The sequence below is a fragment of the Pinus tabuliformis genome, chromosome X, assembly GCF_031772625.1.
Source record: "Pinus tabuliformis cultivar Carrire ecotype Pingquan chromosome X, CPIR1, whole genome shotgun sequence".
NCBI lineage: Eukaryota > Viridiplantae > Streptophyta > Pinopsida > Pinales > Pinaceae > Pinus > Pinus tabuliformis.
The window spans coordinates 812,925,908-812,947,559 of record NC_142308.1 but is presented as its reverse complement, the minus strand read 5'-3'; the positions used below and the strand labels follow the sequence as shown (position 1 = coordinate 812,947,559).

General features: G+C 35.2%; 1 protein-coding gene across 1 annotated transcript; it reads right to left on the bottom strand.

Moving 5' to 3' along the window:
• Positions 1-17,067: 17,067 nt before the first annotated feature.
• Positions 17,068-20,802, bottom strand: LOC149142263 (Gap junction beta-4 protein). The gene is made up of 4 exons (XM_089453343.1): positions 19,979-20,802; positions 18,815-19,055; positions 17,822-17,939; positions 17,068-17,623 (listed from the first exon to the last, which is right to left on the bottom strand). Exons 1-4 carry the CDS (start codon positions 20,542-20,544, stop codon positions 17,532-17,534), a joined length of 1,017 nt encoding a protein of 338 aa, XP_089309469.1. The 5' UTR covers positions 20,545-20,802; the 3' UTR covers positions 17,068-17,531.
• Positions 20,803-21,652: the final 850 nt, after the last annotated feature.

Here is a 21,652-nt window from a genome sequence, read left to right as displayed (position 1 = left end):
TTCTAGCCTGACAAATTGGAGCTCGAGAATTAGGCCTACGCAGAGAGCAGTTTGATGAGTCTGTATTCATTGTAGCATACGTGACTTGCAGCAATGATAGGTGGCAACCCTTTTGGAGCTTCGATGTGTAGATGCCTTGATGGACTAAGGCACTACTAGTAAGCAGTATGGGAGCAAAGGACCGACAGGACAAGATACGACATAGAAGTTGCGCAACAAAGTTTGTCATTGTATCTTGTAACCATAAACTGTTGTATTTATCAAATTTGGATTAATATAACAAAGATTGGTGATTGTACATTACTGTATGATTTTGTTTAAAATTGTGTATATTGTGCATATGTGATTTACTGCTTTATATTTCCGTTGTGCAAAGTAGTTTATGGTTGAGATTCTTGGTTTGGTAGCGTCAGTGATTTTAAGACTCTAACCTAGACCCAAGGTCGTGGAACATCAACAAAAAGGACTCTAAGCCTCGTTGTAACATAATTTAGCTAAAACACATAACTATCACATCTCTTCAAAGAGATAAGCTAACACTGTCCAAGCTAGTTTGTTTTAATTCTACATATATACATTTACAACATTTTCCATTTATTAATTGAAGTCAAGTTTGACTATATCTCTGTGTTTTGGTTATAAATTTGTATATTGTTTCATCTCCTTCATAAATTTAGATCAGTGGTATCAGAGCGGTTTTCCCTCTTTGGTTTTGTGTGCATGTCCCCAACGAGATCGAGGTATAAGGAGTTGGGGCTCGAATTGCTTGAGCCCTTACAAGATCGTCCTCACTATCCCCAACAAACTCCATGGTGAAATAAAAGAAGCATGATGGACCAGGAGATCTTATTAAATTGTTGTTCAAAGAATCCCTCGAGTGACAAAGAAATGAGATGATGGATAATTTTTCACAAATCCTTCGATGGATGTTGATATACAATGCATCTTCATCAATTGGCCACTTTGGGCCCTCAAGTGACAAAGAAATGAGATGATGGATAATTTTTCACAAATCTTTTAATGGATGTTGTTATACAACACATCTTCATCAAGTGGCCACTTTGGAGGCACTGCCCCCTTCAAGATACCAGTTAATTTTGATATTGATTTATTTGAAGGTCAAATAGACGTAGCAAATGCTTTAGACAAATGGTTATATATGCTAAAGTATATTTTTCATCCCATAATTTTTCTGATAGAGAAAATAGTACCTTTACACTCCTTAAATTCACCCCCCATGTCAAAGATTGGTGGGAAACTTACTAAGCAAAGGGCCACAGAGGAATCTACATTATTTTTTATCGCACCCACTTGGGACTCTTTTATGGATGTTTTTAAGGAACAATATTACCCTATTGGACAAAGACCAGTAAATGAGATAGACCACACTGTGGCAAGAAAGGTTGGATCAAGCAGTGTCAAATTTCACAAATATCTTTCATACCTTGACACCAAGTTGGGTATCAAAGACTCTGAACAACATCTAGTGTTCAAGTGTTGTTGTTGTCTGCACATATACACCCAAACAAAAATGGAGTTCTTAGACATCTCCTTGCTTGGTGCAACATATTGATATAATGTCAAGATCGAGCAAAAATTTAAACAAGAGTGAGACTTTGGATCTGTGAATCCTTCACAGCAAAGGTGAGGCAAGGGTATCCCCAAATTTCAAAACAAAGGACAAAGCTAGAGTGGACCACCCCAGGACAACCCATCTAAGAAGCAAACAAAAAATAGTAATGGAAAGATGAAGAAATACACGAGAAAGTGGTGTGAGTTCCACAAGAGCCCCACTCATAACACCAATGATTGTCGCACAAAGAAGTCACTAGTGGTTGAGTTAAAAGCTTTAGAATCAAACACAGGTTCCAATTATGAACTAGACCTAGACAGCTAGAAACAAATGGTTGATGAGGAATCGAGTGCCATTGTTGCCACCACCAAGATCTAGCAAAATGAGCCTGGGGATTCAGAAAAAGGTGAGTGCCCCTTTCACTCACAAATGTGGGTGAAGGGCACTCCGTTGTGTTTCATTGTCGATAACGGGAGTCAAAAGAACCTCATATCAACAGAGGTTGTTAAGCAGTTGGTATTGTTGATAACACTGCACCCGCAGTCATACACCATCAAATGGTTCCATCAAGAGAAAGGTAATTGTGTTATGGCCCCAACAAATTTCAAGAAGCTAATGAGAAAGATTAAGGTATCATTGATGAGCAAGGTGTGCATATAGATCCAGCCAAGATCTAGGTCATTCAAGATTGGTTGGCCCTGATGACTCTAACAGAGCTTGTCAGCGTCTTGGGCCTTGCTAACTTTTATCAAAGATTCGTGTTAGGGTTCTCTTCCATTGCTTTTCCCTTAAGCCAAGTGACCAAAGTGGAGAAAAAGCAAAAAAAAAAATGGTTTGAGTCACAACAGAAGGCATTCAATGAACTGAAACATCGTATTTTCTCTACACCAATCCTCACTGTACCACACCTGTAACAATCATTTGAAATTGAAAAAAATGAGTTCAACTATGCTATTGGTGCAACGTCCATTAAGCAAGGACATTCTATGGCCTATCACAGTTAAACGCTTTCTAATATTGTCCAAAGATACCCCACCTATAATAAGGAAATGTATTCCATCGTGCAAGCTTGCCGACAGTGGAAACATTATATTCTTGGGAAAGAAACGATCATCCACATAGATCAAGGACCTCTTCAATTTACGCAGACACAACGAAATTTGTAAAATAACCGCCATAAGAAATGGTCCACATGCCCGCCAAAATTCCATTTGAACATAAAATACACGAATGGTAGCACTAATCACATCAGAGACTACCTCAGTTGACCCTCGATTGACCACAGTTCTCAACTCTTGTGGGCACGAGACCTTTAGATGGCCACAGCTATACAATAGTGACTCGTAATTTGTTTCCATATCTCAAATGTTGATGGCAAGGAAACAAGTTCTAGACTTCCACCTCTAAGATGCATTATTGTGCTACCTAAGACACCTTTGTGTTCCTTCAATTGAACATGCCAAGCTAATCAAGGAGGCACATCACAATCGAGTAGCAGGGCACTTTGGCGTGGAAAAAACAGTGGCATTACTACAAAAGTATTTTTACTAACCAAAATTTCGACAAGATGTTGGCAAGTATATCAAGTCATGCACCATCTATGTCATTGTCAAACCAACCATTGAAAACCAAGGGCTTGTACATCCCTCTACATACTCCTAACCAACCTTGGGAATCCATCTTGATGGATTACATGTCTGGTCTTCCTTCTACAAAGCATGGTAGTGATTGTATGTGGTCGTTGATAAATTTTTGAAGATGACCATTCTAACTCCCTATAAAAAAATTATCACAATAGAAGCGAGTACGAAACTCTTCTTCGAATAGGTGTGGGTACATTTTGGGATCCTACAGACCATCATATCATATCAAGATAGCAGGGTCGTAAGTGCATTAAGGTCTCGAGATAACAAGTTCCTATGTGCATCATGGTCAAGCCACTGGTCATTGTTGGACACCAAGCTCTCCAAATTAGCTACCTTCCACCCTAAACTAATGGCCAGACAGAGGTCATCAACAAGATGATTGTGCACATTTTGCGCAGATACAACTCCAAACATCAATGCACAGGGGATGAGAGTCTTCCCTACGTTTAGCACAGCTACAATAAAGCTCTCCAAAGTTCAACTAGCCACAACCCCTTTAAAGTGGGCCTAGGATTTCAACCATTAAGTTTCATTAATGTCACACTACCCCTTGCAACTACATAAGCAAATCTCCACATGTTCATCTGAAGTTGACAACTACCAAGTTTATTGAAATAATTCAACACATCCACCAATAGGTCCATGATATTTTGCAAAAATCCAATACAAGTAAAAACAACGCTATGATTAGCACCAGGTGCCACACAAGTTTCAAGTGAGAGATAAAGTTTGGTTGCATTTGCAAAATAAATGTATTGCAGGGGACCATCGAAAGCTTCAGCCACTCCACTATGGACCTTGCATCATCACCAACGCTATGAGTGACAAAGTTTTTAAGCTAAGTATCCCCCTCTTCCTTGGTCTGCACCTAGTGTTCAATGTGGACCACCTTCAGCCATACTTTTCACCATTGTTGGATACAACAAAAACCACAGAGCAACGGACACTAATAGAGCACCCAGATTACATTGGACAAACCAAAATTTGATCAAATCATAGACACAAATTAAGATCATTCACCAATAGAGAATCTAGTTGCATTGAATTGTCAAAGTCAACTCCTGCACCAAGGCAAGTGGCTCACCAACAGCCAAGTACAGTAAAAGTTTCCCCATATCATGGAAGCACTCAACACAATGGTCACTACTTCCTAAGGGGGGAGCACTGATCCAGGTAGGGATATTAGTGGGTACCCACCTATTCCACTAGCTCACAACACAATTTTCTGTTTTAGTAGTTTTTTCTTATAATTGTTAGGTCTTGAACTTTTGGAGTTATTTTAAGGCCTTAGACGACATTTTTTGGGAACTATCATTGATAGTCGGAAAATGTACTTCTCGAATAGATGTATGTCAAAGTTACAACCCCGATAAATTGACATTCCAACATACCCCTTTGAGTCCAAAGATCTTTGGTGTTTCATCTCCTGTGATTAGGGTTTTGGATGTTTAAGCTTTCTCATTGTTTCCTTGTGATAAAAAGCCCTTCAAATCTCATTGTAACACAATTCAGCATAAGAGCATAGCCATCACATATATTTTCATATATAAGCTACCATTCTCTGAGGTAGTTTGTTTTCACTCTGCATGTATATAGTTTCAACATTTTCCATTTATTAATTGAAGAAAAGTTTCATTGTACGTTGGCCGCAGCCCAACTTGATCCAAGTTTTGGGTCAAAGACTCCGCATTTTGAGGAGCAGAACACGCGAAGCTGGCGAAGTTGTATTCATTGTGCAGTGTTTAAGGTCTTTGGGGTGGCCCAAAAGCCCCTTGTTTTGTAACGGGTTTCAGGTATTAATCATGGTTTTTTTGAATCCATGGTATATGGACCATGGTTTTTGTAATGATGTAGTGTATACAAGGAGATGTAATACTTTGTAATAGAATTAGGTAATGATAGAAGATCATAAATGACTTGAGCCTTTATTTTTGAGTCTGTATTTTTTGAGAAGGCTCCGTAGCTGAGTGCGCGGAGGCCTGAAAGAATCTATAGCTAAGTGGGAAAACCACCTGCAACTGGGTGCGCGGGTCGAAGAAATATATGTTTTGAAGATCTGTATTAATAAAGAAGTTTGGTGAAATATTCTATATCTTTTTATGTTCATTCTCTATTGTTTTTATTATCGCTATGCATGCTTTTTACTGAATTGCGCGAAATAATACATGTTATATTGTTTTTTGATGTTTGATGTGATAAGAGTAATTATGTAAAGTTAATCACCAGCGCAAAGTAATTCATGTATGCGAAGTTGTATGTAGGTAGAAAACATAAGTAAATGCACGGGTGCAACAGCGCGCATATCTCTCTAGTTGCGGAAACCTAATTCTGTAGCCTCCCATAACCGCTTCGAGTGAGACTATGATTTGCTCGCAAGTCATTGCTGAAAGGGCCAGTGGTTGACGGTTTTTTTGGTGCACAACACATTCTGAACCTAGGTCAAGCCTCCTTAAACCAACATTGTATCTTTGTGCTTTAGTTACAAATCCATGTATCGTTTTGTTCCCTTTATAAATTCAAATTAGTGGAAGAAGAAATCCATCATGTTAGATAACTCACTCTTGATTCAAACGTCATGTCAACCATTGCTCCTTGGGTTTCTGAAATAAGTAATTCACGAGGTCATCAGGGTCATTATCTATATATTGTTGATTTGTATTAACATGTCAAATCGTTGCTTGGAAAAATATTGGTGGATAAGAGAAAGTCATTGGTCAATCTTATATACAAGTTAGATGAACTATGAGACCTTATGCTTGGCATGGAAAGCCATCTACCCAAATTAGAGATGGGTTCTTCACATAACTCTCCAATTCCTCCACCATGTAAGTTTGAGTAACAAACAATCAACTTGGATACTTCTTCGACGTCTCCATGCTTTAGTTCTTTGCACATTCATTCCAACACTTACTTCTCCAATTAAGCCTCCGTTCTATAGTTATGTTTTACTTCAACTCTATTCTTCGTTTAATTTTTTTGGTTAGCTACCTTGCAATTCAATAAGGATGTTCTTTTTGTTTCCTTGTGCTCAATTCCCTCCCAAATGGGGTAGCAACTAGTTTTGGTCTCTATTAATCTTGGACACACATTTAAATTTGTGAATACTTAACACTTTGCTTTGCTTTAGTGTCTTTGATCTAGTTTCAGGGTGACAGAGAAAAGAGAGTTATTTTGAATCCTTCGATGTAAATATTTTTTATTACAATACAAAAACAACTTTAGAAAAATAACTTCATTTTAAATTAGTATTATTATTATCAATTATAAAAAGAATTAATATATGAGCTAAACATTTATACATTTAAAAAAATATGTAACACTTGATTTTTAAATATTTTTTTGATTTTATAACAATTTTTATTAAATTGAAATGTAAAAAAATCATAATTATTAAAAACATTATGGATAGGTTAAATCCTTACCATTTGCTTATTAATTATTAATTATTAAATTAAAATTCTAAAAACTCTATTCTAAAATAAGCATGTTAATCCACATAATTATTTATAACTAAATTAAAATTACAAAATCCTACTTATAATCAAAAATCAATTATTTATAGTTAAATTAAAATAGTAAAAATTCTACTTATAATTAGAAATTAGTATAAGTATTATCAAACATAAAAATAATTGAGCCAAACATTTAAAAATTTAAAAAAAAAAAATGTAACACTTGATTTTTACATATTTTTTAATTTTATTTTTTTTTAATTTTTTATTAAATTGAAATGTAAAAAAAAAAAATCATAATTATTAAAAACATTATCGATTAGATTAAATCCTTACCATTCACTTATTAATTATTAATTATTAAATTAAAATTCTAAAAACTATATTCTAAAATAAACATGTTAATCCACATAATTATTTATAACTAAATAAAAATTGTAAAATCTTACTTATAATCAAAAATCAATTATTTATAGTTAAATTAAAATAGTATAATTCTACTTATAATTGAAAATCAATTGTTTTTAATTAAATTAAAATAATAAAAATGTTATTTATAATTAAAAATCATAATGTTAGAAATTCCACTTTAAAAGAGACATAATTATATAAAATAAAAATTAAATAATACTATGTTAGATTGATTGGTCCAACATTCCAGATGGGAACCATATCCATCATCAAAGACATTTCACATGGGAACTATATCCATCATCAAAGACCAAAGAGAGTCGAGTCTTGGAGTCGTCCCTAATGATGGATGAAGTTCCCATCAAAAACATCTAATGGATCATATATATTACACATTGCTATATGAATCACTGTGAAAGTCCCCAGTCACTCATAATATGCTAGATCACTTTTGTGACCCATATTAATAACCAATTATGCTATATCACTTTTGTGACCCATATTAATAGCCAATAATAAGTGCATTATTGAGATTATTCCTAAAGACAATCTCAACATAAATAATAATATTTTATATAATGCGAGTTCTCTTATATTTTATATAAAATAGAATAAAAATATTATAATAATCATCATATATTTTATATAAATTAACATAAAATCATCATCTCAATATAAATAATAATATTTTATATCATGTGAATTCTCATATATTTTATATAAAATAAAATAAAAATATTATAATAATCATCATATATTTTATATAAATTAAAATAAAATCATCTCAATATAAATAATAATATTTTTATATCATGTGAATTCTCATATATTTTATATAAAATAAAATAAAAATATTATAATAATCATCATATATTTTAAATAAAATAAAATAAATTATGCTAATCATCATCATATATGTAGTGTTATGTATAGAAGTGTTATATATAGAAGTGATGATTACAATATTATTTTTTATTATATATATTATTTTGAAAACTCTATCCATCATGAGGGACCAAAGAGAGTCTTGGTCCATGATGATGGATGGAGTTCCAGAGTCTTAGAGTGGAATCTTAAGAGTCTTGGTCCATGATGATGGATGGAGTTCCGAGAGTCTTAGAGTGAGTCTTAAGAGTCTTGGTCCATGATGATGGATGGAGTTCCGAGAGTCTTAGAGTGAGTCTTAGAGTCTTGGTCCCTAATGATGGATGGAGTTCCCGAGAGTCTTAGAGTCAAGTCTTAGAATCTTGGTCCCTAATGATGGATGGAGTTCCAATCCAAAACACCTACACCTATGGTTTAATAAATCATATATATTACACATTGCTATATGAAAAAACAATTTCATTATAAATAATAATATTCTATATCACGTAAATTGTCATATATTTTATATAAAATAAAATAAAAACATTATAATAATCATCATATATTTTATATGATGATTAATATAATAAAATATAATCTAAAGACTCTATATACTCATCGTCATCATTTTATATAAATTAAAATAAAAAAAATTATGCTAATCATCATATATGTTCTCAATATTATATTATATATAAGTTCGGAGTGATATATATATATATATATATATATATATATATATATATAAGTGATTATTACAATATTATTTTTATTATATATATTATTTTAAAAATATTATATATATAAAAGTGAGGTATGTTTTGAGTGTTATATATATAAGTAATGATTACAATATTACTTTTATTATATATATTATTTTTAAAATATTGAATATATAAAAGTGATGTATGTTTTGAGTGTTATATATGATGATGATGATGATAGTGGTTACCATCCACTGAGACCAAATTGGTCTATCGGACCTATAATATTTTTAGTTTTTAATTGTCTGGCTCCTCGTCTTTCTTGGCGAGATTGGTGTTGTAGCTTTCTTTTTTTCTCTACGGTCTTCCAACTTCCTTTATCTTGCATCTCCTTCGTCTCTTCTGGTTCTTGGGACATTGGTGTCTTAGCTTCGCAATCTATTGTGTTCATCCTTTTGAAGATAGTCGGAAAAGAAGTTTGGTCTAGGAGATCTGCTTGGCTGTTAAATGAAGATTTATTTTGTATGGTATTTGAATCTTCATCACTATTGATGCTTGAGGAGTCGTTGAGTGCACTTTTTTGTTGTTGGGCAGGGCTTTCTCCATGCTTGTCGTGAGAGTTGTTTCCGTCTTGCCCAATTTCTTGTGATTCAGAGTTTTCTCTAGAGTATTCTTCTTTGATGACAGTGTAGTGTTCTTTTTGTGCTCCTTCCCACCAAGTAGATCTGTGGTGGTTTTTTCTACCGGGATTTTTCTCGGAGGCTTTTGGGCAATTTTTGGCTAGATGGCCTGTCTCAAAGCACGATCGACATCGGAAGAGGACACTTTCATAATCGAGTTTCTGGTTCCATACATAATCTTTACTTGTTAGGTTTATTTCCGCTGGGAATCCAGCACTGAAGTCCATTTCCACACAAATGCGTGCATAGGTGGTTCTGGCATATTCCTCTGTTTCTGGGCACCTGCAGTAAATTTCTCAATTGCATTTCTAATGGCTTTTAGCGAGGAGAGATTCCAGAGATGCAAGGGTAAGCTTGGCAATCTCACCCAAACTGATGCTGAGGTTATCACTACTGTTGAGGGATCGAACGCTGGGTACCATGGCTTCATGAATAGGCTTGATTTTTCTCAAAACCAAGGGCCGTAATCTAGAATGCATTGTCTGCTTTCAGGGTTTTCAAAATCTATTATAAAGAAACCTCTAGCACAGGGGTGGATATTAATTTCATCAGAAATGACAGGCTTCCATACCTCCGAGATCCAATTGTGGAGCGCTGTTAGCCGCGGCCATAAACCATTGAACCGACAAATTAAGGCACTTTCAGAAAACTTCAAAGCCCCATCAAGTGATGCTTACAATATTACTTTTATTATATATATTATTTTTAAAATATTATATATATAAGTGATGATTATAATATATTTTTTATTATATTTTTATTATATATATTATTTTCAAATTATTTTTCCTAAACCATTTTTATTTTATTTATATTTTTCCTAAAATATTTTTTGTTTATTTATATTTTTTCTAAATCATTTAATTATTTTTAATAAGTTATTTTATTTTTTTAATTTTAATGTAATCCATTTTTATCTTTTAAATAGTGATATTTTTTAAAATAAAAAATATAAATAATAATGAAGTAGAGTTGGGTGAACATTTTTAGTTTATTTATATTTTTTCTAAATCATTTAATTATTTTAATAATTTATTTTATTTTTTAATTTTAATTTAATCTATTTTTATCTTTTAAATAGTGATATTTTTTAAAATAAAAATATAAATTATAATAAAGTAGAGTCTGGTTATAAGATATTAGAAATGATTCCATTTTAAGTTTGAAATAAAAGAATAAGTAATTTTAAAATAGATTATAACTTTAATTTTGTTGTAATTTTAACTTGGAAAAAAAATGTCATTGGTAATATTATTTTCAATTTGAATGTTGATTTGATAGGCTTTGTTAACACTATTACAGATTAAGAATAGACTAATTATTTTACCTTTTAATTTTTTTCATCTTAAAATAATATAGTATTTGGCATAGTCCTCACATTTTATTGTTTATTTTTAGATAAATTTGATAAAAAAACATATGATTTGAAACAAAAACAAAAAATCTTAAAAGATTTAAACTACAACTTACAAATTAAGATTACAAAGATTATAATATCAATCCTAAACTTAAAAGAGTATCATTACTAACATCATGATTAAATATGACTTCCAAACAACAAATAACTTTGAAATTTTTTCAATCAAATAAAAAACTTAGTAATATAATGGAGTAAGAGAATTATACCAAGGGGCATTGCTTGACCCTTCGTAAAAAGGTTTAAAGGGTAGACACCCCTATCCATATGATGTATCAACTCTTGTTAAGTCATAAATTCTTGCAGGTTATTGAATATACTCGTAATGATAGCCAAAAAAACTTCACCTAGATAAGATATGTTAATAAATTCCTTAAGAAATTTGAACATCCTATCACCTATGATATGATAAGTTAATAAATTTCTTCAAGGAATTTGAATGGAATTTGAATAAATATGATATGATAAGTTAAAAAATTGATGGAAGAGTAAGGTGACATCAAAAGCATTTACATCTCACAATTAAAAAGAAATGGGATTATCATTACCGCATTATGTTTATAAGATCCTCAACCTTTTCCGAGGAGGCCACATTGGCATATAGTGCACTTAAATCGTAATGGTTGGGACACCATTAAGTCGTGATGGAGGCTTATACATGAGGCTGATGGCATCACAACCACATGATGAGTAGCAAACGCGTGGTGCACCGCATGGCACATGAGGGAAGTCTACCGAAACAAGGATGACTAGATAGGCATATCTTGTGTTCTTTCTTAGAAAAAATATTTCTATCTATCTATGCCTTGAAATGTTTTTCTTTAAAAAACACTTATTTTTTCCTCTTTTTTGGAAAATCATAGTTTGTCATAGCTTGGAACAAGGATGACTACATAGGCATATCTTGTGTTCTTTCTTAGCAAAATATCCCCATCTATCTATGCATTGAAATGTTTTTCTTTTAAAAAAAACCTTATTTTTTTTTGGAAAATCATAGATTGTCATAGCTTGCAATAGGATGATGACTACATAGGCATATCTTGCGTTCTTTCTTAGCAAAATATTTCCATCTATCTATGCATTGAAATGTTTTTCTTTAAAAAACTTAACTTTTTTTTTTTCAACAAGGATGACTAGATAGGCATATCTTGTGTTCTTTCTTTGCAAAATATTCGCATGTATCTATGCCTTGAGATATTCGCATGTATCTATGCCTTGAGATGTTTTTCTTTAAATTTATATTATCCTTTTTTTGGAAAAATCTTAGCTTTATATTTCGTTTAGAAGAAATAGATACATTCAGTAAACCACGAGACATTGCTATCATGGGCCTGAAAATATTTCAGCGAATATCTATTAAAAGATCAGTAAAAAGGCTTAACATTAAGGAGTCCTATAATCAAAAGGCTTGAAGCCCAATCAAAAAAGTGTAAATCGACCAAAAAAAACATATTGACATGTCCTCGAGACATTGCTATCATGGGCCTGAATATTTCAGCGTATATCTATTAAAAGATAGTACAGAGGCTAACATTCAGGAGTCATATAATCAAAAGGCTTGAAGCCCAATCAAAAAAGTGTAGACCGACAAAAAAAATATTGCCCTACACGTTCTCCAAAGAGCTAACAAAAACACAAAGATAACGGTTTAGATTATCACTGAAGAAAAAATGTTACGAAGGCAGGATTCCCTTCCATTACTGGGTGGTAACTTTAGACAAAACTCATCAGCATTCACGTCATGTTTCTATATAATAAGCATGGTGAAAGGTCCTAAAAAATGAGTAGTACCTTTCACCTAAAAAATGAGTAGTACCTTTCTTGATTCGATCCAAAAGTGGTGGGTGTAAAAGAAGGTCTTGAAGTCTAGAAACACCTCTTACGCATTCTGTCACTGACTTCAACTTCACCACATTTTTTACATTTGCCAACTTCAACGATTTTAGGGCATGAAACTATTCCCAGATATTGCTACCAAGACCCAAGTGCTCCTTGCAAGGGTGCAAGAGTAACTCAGAGTAGAAGAAATAAACAGATGCCCCAGCACCACTCAACAAACTTAGCTTTCCTCGACTTGGACCATCGAAAAACCCCAGGATAAGATTAATCTACCTAGAGGATTCCAATTTGTCTTGATGGCTTCATACTATGAATGTGCTTAAGTCCTTATATAATTCTAGCTTTCTAAAGTACTTCGAAAGGTAGTAAAGTCATGTTTACGAAGGGCATATGAATCATTGTGATCCACAATGCCCAGCAAATAGTGAGTGGGTGTGCTCTGTGATTCTCACCCATAAGGGCTCCATCCACTTCTAAAAACTCTCCAAAAAGTCGAGGTAGCTGTTAAGGAGGAGGTGGCCTCCTTCTTCACTTAGCAATATACAATTAGATAGGATGTGCTAAAGAGATTTTTTTTCAATATGGAAAAACTGAAGCCTAACCAATCTCTCTTTTGCAAGATGTCCCAAGTGGGAGCTGTGTTTCTAAGAGATAGCTGGAAGAATAACTTGGCCTTCAAAGGAGCTTTAATTTTTCACAAATGATTTCCACTGTCACCATTCTCCTGGAGGCTCCTACTAGGAACATGTCTTTGTAACCAGTGCCCGTTGTATATAATACGCTTCTAGGGTTTTGGGACCACACAAGTTCATCTTCTTGCAAACTTAATTTTAGAGAAGAAATAAACAACCTGTTCACCAATGAGTCCCATTGCTCTACAAAATGTCCTTTGAGATCCATCCAACCTGGTTCCAAAAACTTCCATTACCTTCAACTGAAAAGCACAAAACTTGCAATGCCTTTGAATCTGAGGATACCAATTAGATCATTCAATAATTTGTGCTCTCCATTACTATCGATACTTGGGTCCTACCCTCCCGTATTTGAACTTTTTGGCCATTTCCAATTTTCCAAGCCAGCCACTAAATTTTGAGAATTCAAAGAGACAACTTTCAACAACACTGACTAGAGAATTCAAAAAGACGACCCAATTGACACCCACAGAGAGGGAAATTGTACACACCAAATCATAAAATAGGTTTGAGATAGAAAACAAGAACGTGATTTCAATTTGATAAAGAAAATGAATAATTATAAATTGCAAATTTCTAAGCCCCCTTATTTTCATGCCCTATATAATCATCTTTATGGACACTGCTATTGGCAATGGTCCCTTGAAATCAGAATTTAAAATCTTCACATATACTTTCTGAAAGCAACAGCAGCCCAATCCATACAAAATAAAGCACAACCCAAAATTATCGAAATCTCAAACTGCCTCTGGACTAGAACAAATGCTAGCCAGACAAAGAAACCAAAAAATAAAAATAAAAAACATGATAATTCAAATAATTTAAGATTTTGGGAAAAGAACAGTTGTCTGGATATGCACCATAAAGATACAAGACCAAGCCAAAAACAAGAGCACAGAAGTGGACCAATTTGGCACAGCACCAGGGCAAATGGGGTCGCATCTATGATGGAATTTACTGATGACACTACCATATAATGTATCAAGAATATTAGACCTATAAGTTTCTTCGGATTTCCATGAGATTCTGTTTTGCAATGTGCCACTTGTTACGCTATTGAAACGCATCTATGCACAAAAGACATATCTATAGAATTTGTGTACAACAGTGTATTCAATTCAAAAACAGAAAGGGCAAAATACAAAAGCAAAGCCATGAGAAAACATGAGAGAAACAAATACAGACCTAAAAAGCAAACTTCATTAACAATGCACACAGTGCAAAGAATGCACTAATATATGCACTGCAACAGATAAACCTTTGGTATTTCCAAAAATAACAAACTAAGCTTATCACATGCAATGCAGCTGAATTTGAAATCAACATTAATAATAAATAATAATAATAATTTTATTAACAAAAAGATTAAAAATATCAAATGCCTAGCTAGAAACGGGGCTCTCAGCACACAATTCCAAAGTGAAACTTGCAGAGATTCACCAATTGAATCCCCCACTATCCAGAGCACAAGTTACAAAAACCAGCTGTTGAGATCTACAAAAAAAATTGCAAGAACCAAACAACTATAACTGCAGACTGACGAGATGAGTACTAATTTCTTAAAGAGAGCTGTACCTGAAGCTAAAACAAGTAGCCTTGGGCTTTCTAACAAATAGAAAGAACCTTGCAAATTTGCTAGATTCTAGAATGCTTTAACCTTGTAATAGAGGGGGAGAAGCTTTGCAATTTATTGAGAGTTTCAAAAAAAAAATTAGACATGCTGGAGCAGGAAAGCTGGCAGAATTAAAATGAATGGAATGGAAGTAGGTAACACGTCCAATCCACCCACAATTTGAAATCAGAAAGCAGGTTTTTGGCATCACATGGAAGAAATGGGTCATCATCCTATTCCTCACAAAGTGCCATTTTAAGAAATCACGGCCCTTTCTGTACAACTGACGTGGGTTTTGGGGGAATGGACCACAATGACATGGCAGAATGGCATTGCATGATGATGTGAGATTTGAGGGATAGAGCACAATGACATGGCAGAATGACATTGCATGATGACATAGCCTGACCTGCCCTCATGCTATGTCACCATGGTTTGTACATATTTCAACAAGGGATGATGGAGGGTTCATACATGTAATGGGGGTCACATGACTCAATGCATGGCAGGACAGTAAATATATAATGCACAGCAGGGACGTGGACTGTAAATATACAACAATGGCATGGGCAAAATACAAGGTAGAGGGATGGCAAGACAGTACATATATGATGTGCATGGCAGGAACACAGATAGTAACTATACAATGTATGGCATGGGGCATAAAAGGGAGAGCAATGACAGGACAGTAATAAACAATGCATGGCAGGGATATCGACAAGAAATATACAATGCATGGTAGGGATATCCACACAAGGGCATAGGGCACACAAGGGAGAGGGATGGCAGGACAGTATATATGCAAAGGCATGGCAAGGTCATGTACAGTAGATATACAATGCATGGCATGGGGCATACAAGGGAGAGGGGAACCCAGACAGACATCAACAGCATCACATGGGGAATACAAGGGAGAGGGGAACCCAGACAGACATCAATAGCATGCATGGGCAATACAAGGGAGAGCAATGGCAGGACAGTAAATATACAATGCATGGCAGGGACATCAACACTAAATATACAAATCATGGTGGGGACATCGACAGTAAATATACAATGCATAACAGAGCGCAAATAAGGAAGAGGGATGGCAGGACAGTAAATATACAATGCATTGCATGGGGCATACAAGGAAAAGGGAACCCAGAAAGGCATTGACAGCAACAAACAAAATGCAACATCAATCAATAGTGGCTGATTCTACTGCCCCAGTGACCGTATTTTACTTCCATTTTACCAGATTTACCTCCATTGCTGACCAATGACACTCATGGAGAGATGGATCCACTCTCTTGCATCTCACTTTGTTTCCTAATGCAATTTTTGAAGGAAACTAGAGGGGATGGAACCAACATGATACAGGGAGAACATGGTATGCTCTAGCCTCTAGCAAGGAACACAAGGCAAAAAAATGGCAGCATAGAAAAGAGCAATAATGGAGATTAATTAATTTCCCATAAAATTAATGAGCAAGACTGAGGTCAATACCATTTGAGGATAAGATGAGGACATACTAGCTTATGGATGCATGACACAATTGAAAATCTCTCATCCACCATCAATGAAGTTGGCATTGTATGCAATGAAATTATTGAAGGGGCTAAAGGACCTCAGGAAGGGTAAGCATCCAACAAAACCTCCTATATGCAAGGTACATAATGGGTCAAGAGATATGCTGCTACTGCAAAAAATGTTGCAAATCACAGGCATTCTGAATTAATACAAGATTTATTTCTTTCTATTAACTAAAAACAACATTGCATGGGTACACCTGCACATGGGTAGAGGTGTAAGTGTTGTACAATAAAGATGAAAACCTTTTAACTATGGCCCACAGGTCTGGGAGGCCATTAGGATGCAAGTATGGCAAGCACAAGGACAGCTGCATGGAAGGAACAGAATAAACATTTCAAATTTGCCATTTTGGAGACTTGAAGACATTTCAAAAAAATTAAGATATTTTGTGTTCATGTCAAGTACCATATATGGCAACAAAACTTTCTCATGCAAAAGAAATAGGTATATCTCATGGGGCTAGAAAATTTGAACAAAAAGAACTATAGATGAACTCCTAAACTGAAACCAGTTGCGAGATAAGGGTTCATGGAAGTGAGAAGCGCAAACTAAAATTTACAAGTATTGCATCAAATTATTCTTTCCATGAATAATACAAGTTGACAAAAATTAATGACTCTAGCATTATAGTAGCATACATACCGTAAAGAATATGCCGCCAGACAACTGTGAGACAACTTCAAAGCTTTCCTTTCAATTGCCTGTCTCTTTCCTACAACAAGCAGGGTACTAAGAGGAGAGAACCCTTTAAAAAGCCCTATAAGATGTTCCATAAAACAATGACTGCCTAACAAACTAAACAAATGGAGGGTTTCAACAAAAGCCCCTAAATTTACTCCGAAACAATGAAGAATTTGATAAATCAAATTCTAAAACCTCTGATAAATCCTAAACCTTCTTAAGAAAACACTCACAAAACATGGAGTTGACACCAAATGCATCAAACTCTGAGCCACAAGGAATGTCTCGCTTGCACCAAAAGAATTGTGAAAATTTTTATGAAAACAATGAAAAGCTAATGTATAAGAAAATTTCTTCTGCAATAATTAATGCAGGAAAAAGGTCAAAGTACAACTGCGGCCTTGTCTTGAGAGACCACTGGAGCAGGATAAGCAATCAATGGCTCATAGTGATCTGCACCAGCACCACACCAGCCTGTATTTCCAAATGTAATATATCAGCTACCAAAGAAAACCATATCACAATTTCCAATGACTTTCTAAGACATTCATTAAAACTTATTAACAAAATAACACATACTACTGTTTTCAGAATCTAACACAAGTAACAATTAAATCCTGTTATAACTTGCAATACAAAAAAATGTTAAATCTCATTAAATCCAAAGACTACCTGTGCCCTTCATGAACAAGAAAACTGGGTAGTAGGATATTTCACCCCTGGGATGATGTGGAAGGAAAAACACACAGTTGTCATCTTCAATCATTGCATCAGCACCATGGGCTTGAACCTGGTTGAATTCAAAGTTTAATATACAGAAATTAGTTATCATCACATCTCAGGTAATGTGGAAGAATAAACAAGATGAAGACGCATTGTGTATAGCTTACTTATTACATCCCACCCTAATTATGACTAGCCATGAAATATGGTAAACATTTGTGTCATTTGAGAACAACTTCAGAAAGCATAACTAGCCTAAAGAGACATTTATGTATATGCTTGATGTGGTGGTTGATGAATAGTATATATCAAATACATAACTAGGATTCAATACTAAGGGGTAAATAGTTCAATCTGTCATTTGACAAATGAAACAACTAGAAATGTGACAGATCAGGATTGAGCTAGTAGCTATGGGGTGGTCCGTTGGGCTGTGGTCAACTCACAAGTCAGGCTACTTAGGTTTAAGTCCCAGTGGGCAAGCCTCATCCAATACAGGTTTGTGATGAAGAATAAGGGGCCACGTTTATGGGGCTGTTGTACCAGCTGTACATGCTATGTAGTTTCATAATCCCTGTCTAATCAAAGGGCATCTCAATAGACCAGAAATTTGACTTAAACAAATTAGAAAAGAAGGGGTAACTTGTGGGTGCCATTTCTCAATACGCGACCTTGAATTCACTATATTATAATATGTGCAACACAGCATGTACAAGCCATAAACTGAAGACATACTGATGAGCTCAAAGCCCAATCATAGACACCCACATGCAAGGCCCCCTAGCATGGATTAAGCACTCAAAGCGTACCTATGAGAGAAAAATAAGTGGTGCATCGGATTACAATGACAGAAACCAGTGAATGGTGTCTGAAAATTGCACAAAATTAGTAAAAAATAATAACCTAAAAACAAAAGCACAGTCTCAAGCATTCTATTCTCACCACAAATATTTCTCGTTTAAACTCAGTGGCTAGGCTTTCAATGGCAATATCATCTCCAAAGGCGGCTGCATGACCTCCTCTGTTCTCATCAACTGTCAGAAGGCCTTCTTGAGTGTACTGTAACGTGATAATATCATACTCGTCTTCCAAAGTCCCACTGACAGACATGTACTTTGCCCAGTTCACTCCACTGTCCACCGGAAAACATCTCTCTTTGTATATTGATTCTGCCGCCATTTCCCTGAAATAGATATAGAACAAAAATATCAAACCGTGACCAGAAACAGAAAAACACATCAGTCTTCTCATTCGTTCCACCTTTAACATTTCCAAGTTCCAACACAAAACAAAACCCCAATAGAACCTGTTTATAGACTTGATAGACTCTCGAAAGCAATAGAAGCTATTGCTTTCCCACTCCCATTATGTAGTGATCCTGAATGTACCTGAATGTACTTTCTAGTCTCATTGACTTACTTAATATGGTCACTTCTTGGAGATTAATAATATTATCTTATCTTCTCTACAGCCCAAAAGCTTAAACAATACAAGTTTCACATTTTTTAGCTATTAGTTTAGAATTACAGATTCAGGAGAGTGGAGGAGATTTCGTTCACTGGTACGTGAAACATAGGATTGAGCTGTCCAAAAGAGTTCCATTCCTTTTCTGGTCTGACCCACCAAAATAGCATTACTGGAAAAGGAATGGCCTTTGGTTCACTGGTAAGGTATCCAGAGGATTAAACTGTCCACCGGGGGGTTACACTCCATTTGTGGCCTGACTCGGCCAAAAGGCTTGACTGAAAAAGGTATGAAGTTGGTGCATATCCTTGGGGTGATTTGGGTGGAACACTTACCCCTCAGACCTGACATCTAAGCCAAAGGTAATCAGAGTTGTGTGATACGGCCCCCGACCTTGGGAGTATGTTTTCGAATAAAATGCCCAAATGAACCAAAAAAAAAAAAACAGAATCAGATTCAGCATAAATGTGAAATGATGTATGATTAATCTAATTTCAAACCGGAAGGAAGAATGTCCATACCAGACATCCTTCGATAACGACATTTTTCTCCATTAGGGTTTCCTCAAAACACAAATTCTGGAAAACCCAACAAAGATTTAGAAACAAATGATATTCTTCCTATTAAAAGAACCCTACCTACCTTTGCATGCCAACTTGGACGAGGTCGTCGATTAGGCCATCTAAGGCCTGGCGATCCGCCTTACTAGCAAGAAGCTTTACCTCCTGAACAACATGGACGCCCCATCCGACCTCAAGATCGGGGCAGTAGAGATTCCTAATAGCCCTGTCGAACTCTTCCTGTTTAGAAGATCCGGCTGCCTCATAATTCTCAATGAAACGTTGGACAGTCCTCCGCCTCAAATCCCTCGGGTTCGTGTTCAACCTCATTGCCTTCTGCGAAGCCGTGAACAGGCAATTCCCGTCGGCCTCCACATCTCCGCCATGAAACAGAAAGAAGAGAGCAGACACCGGCTCCGACGGGTGCTTCCAGTAGACCCCCCGCGTACTAAGTCTGGTAAGGGACATTCTCTGCTGCTCTTCTAGTCCACTCACGGAACCCCAATCCATCTTTTCCTCCTCCGCCGCCGCCGCTTCTTCAGCCGATGGGTTTCGCCATACTTGATGGATTAATGCTGTGGCTGTTTCTGCAGCTTGGGGAGAACGGAATTCCTCCACCACTGCTGAACCCTCATAAATCTTTCCCATTGTTAATAGAGAGCTGGCCTTGTCAAATAACAGAGCAGGGCGGGCGGGGATGACGACGACGACTGCGATATCTGCGCGCGCGCGCGCACTCACTGCTTGTTACAGATGCCGCCGTTGTCGTTGCCGCTGCCGCCTGATCATCTAACTTGACCAGGATTTTCCTGTTAATTGACGCGTAAAAGTGCAACAGGTGGTGCTGCTACAAAATAGGAAGAGAGACCAAGAGCGGGAAGGCAAGGCGTTATTTATCGTTGTTTTCCCAATGTCGAGATATATAATTAAAAAACATTTTACCGTTGCATTATGCACTTCTCCGATCCGCATTTTATTTTCTGATTCCCACTGCACATCAGGATGACGTGTCCTGCCTAGTCAGCCGATCTAACTGGCGTGGTTACCAAGTGCAAAAAGATGGTTGACGATCCAGAAGCAAGAGAACTGACAAATGTGGAAAAACACGTGGTATTAATACCTACCAATTTGGATACCGAATTACTAAAATTCCACCATGTCATTATCTTATCTTTTCTAATGACAGATCATATTTTTCAGGACACCATATTCATCATCCAGATGTAATTTCCTTTTTTCTTTTTAATTAAAATTGCATTGCCGAAAGATAAAAGGAAAAGCGTTTCCCATTGGGGCTGTGAAGAAGAAGACAAGTTGTAATGTCCAAAATCTCTTGACCCTTCACTCCCTCTCTTGTCTCGTTAGATATATTTTGGAATTGTTTTTATAATATAAATATTTTTATTTTTCATATATTATATAAAAAAAATTAAATAGTAATATAAATGTTGTATTGAATATTTACGTAAATGTAGGGAAAGAAACAAACGGGAATAAAAGTTAATAAATTCAAAGTTAATTCACTCTAAAATTTATCCCAGTTGAAAGAATGGATAAGAATGTTAATTTACATTTTTTTTTTCCCTGGGCAAAGAAACAAACGAGTATAAAAGTTAATAAATGTAATGTTAATTCACTGTAGAATGGATAAAAATGTTAATTTACATTTTTTCCTTTTATCAAAAATCCTTATCTATATATTTTGGGATTGATTTTACAATAATAATATTTTTATTTTTATATTCTAAAATATACT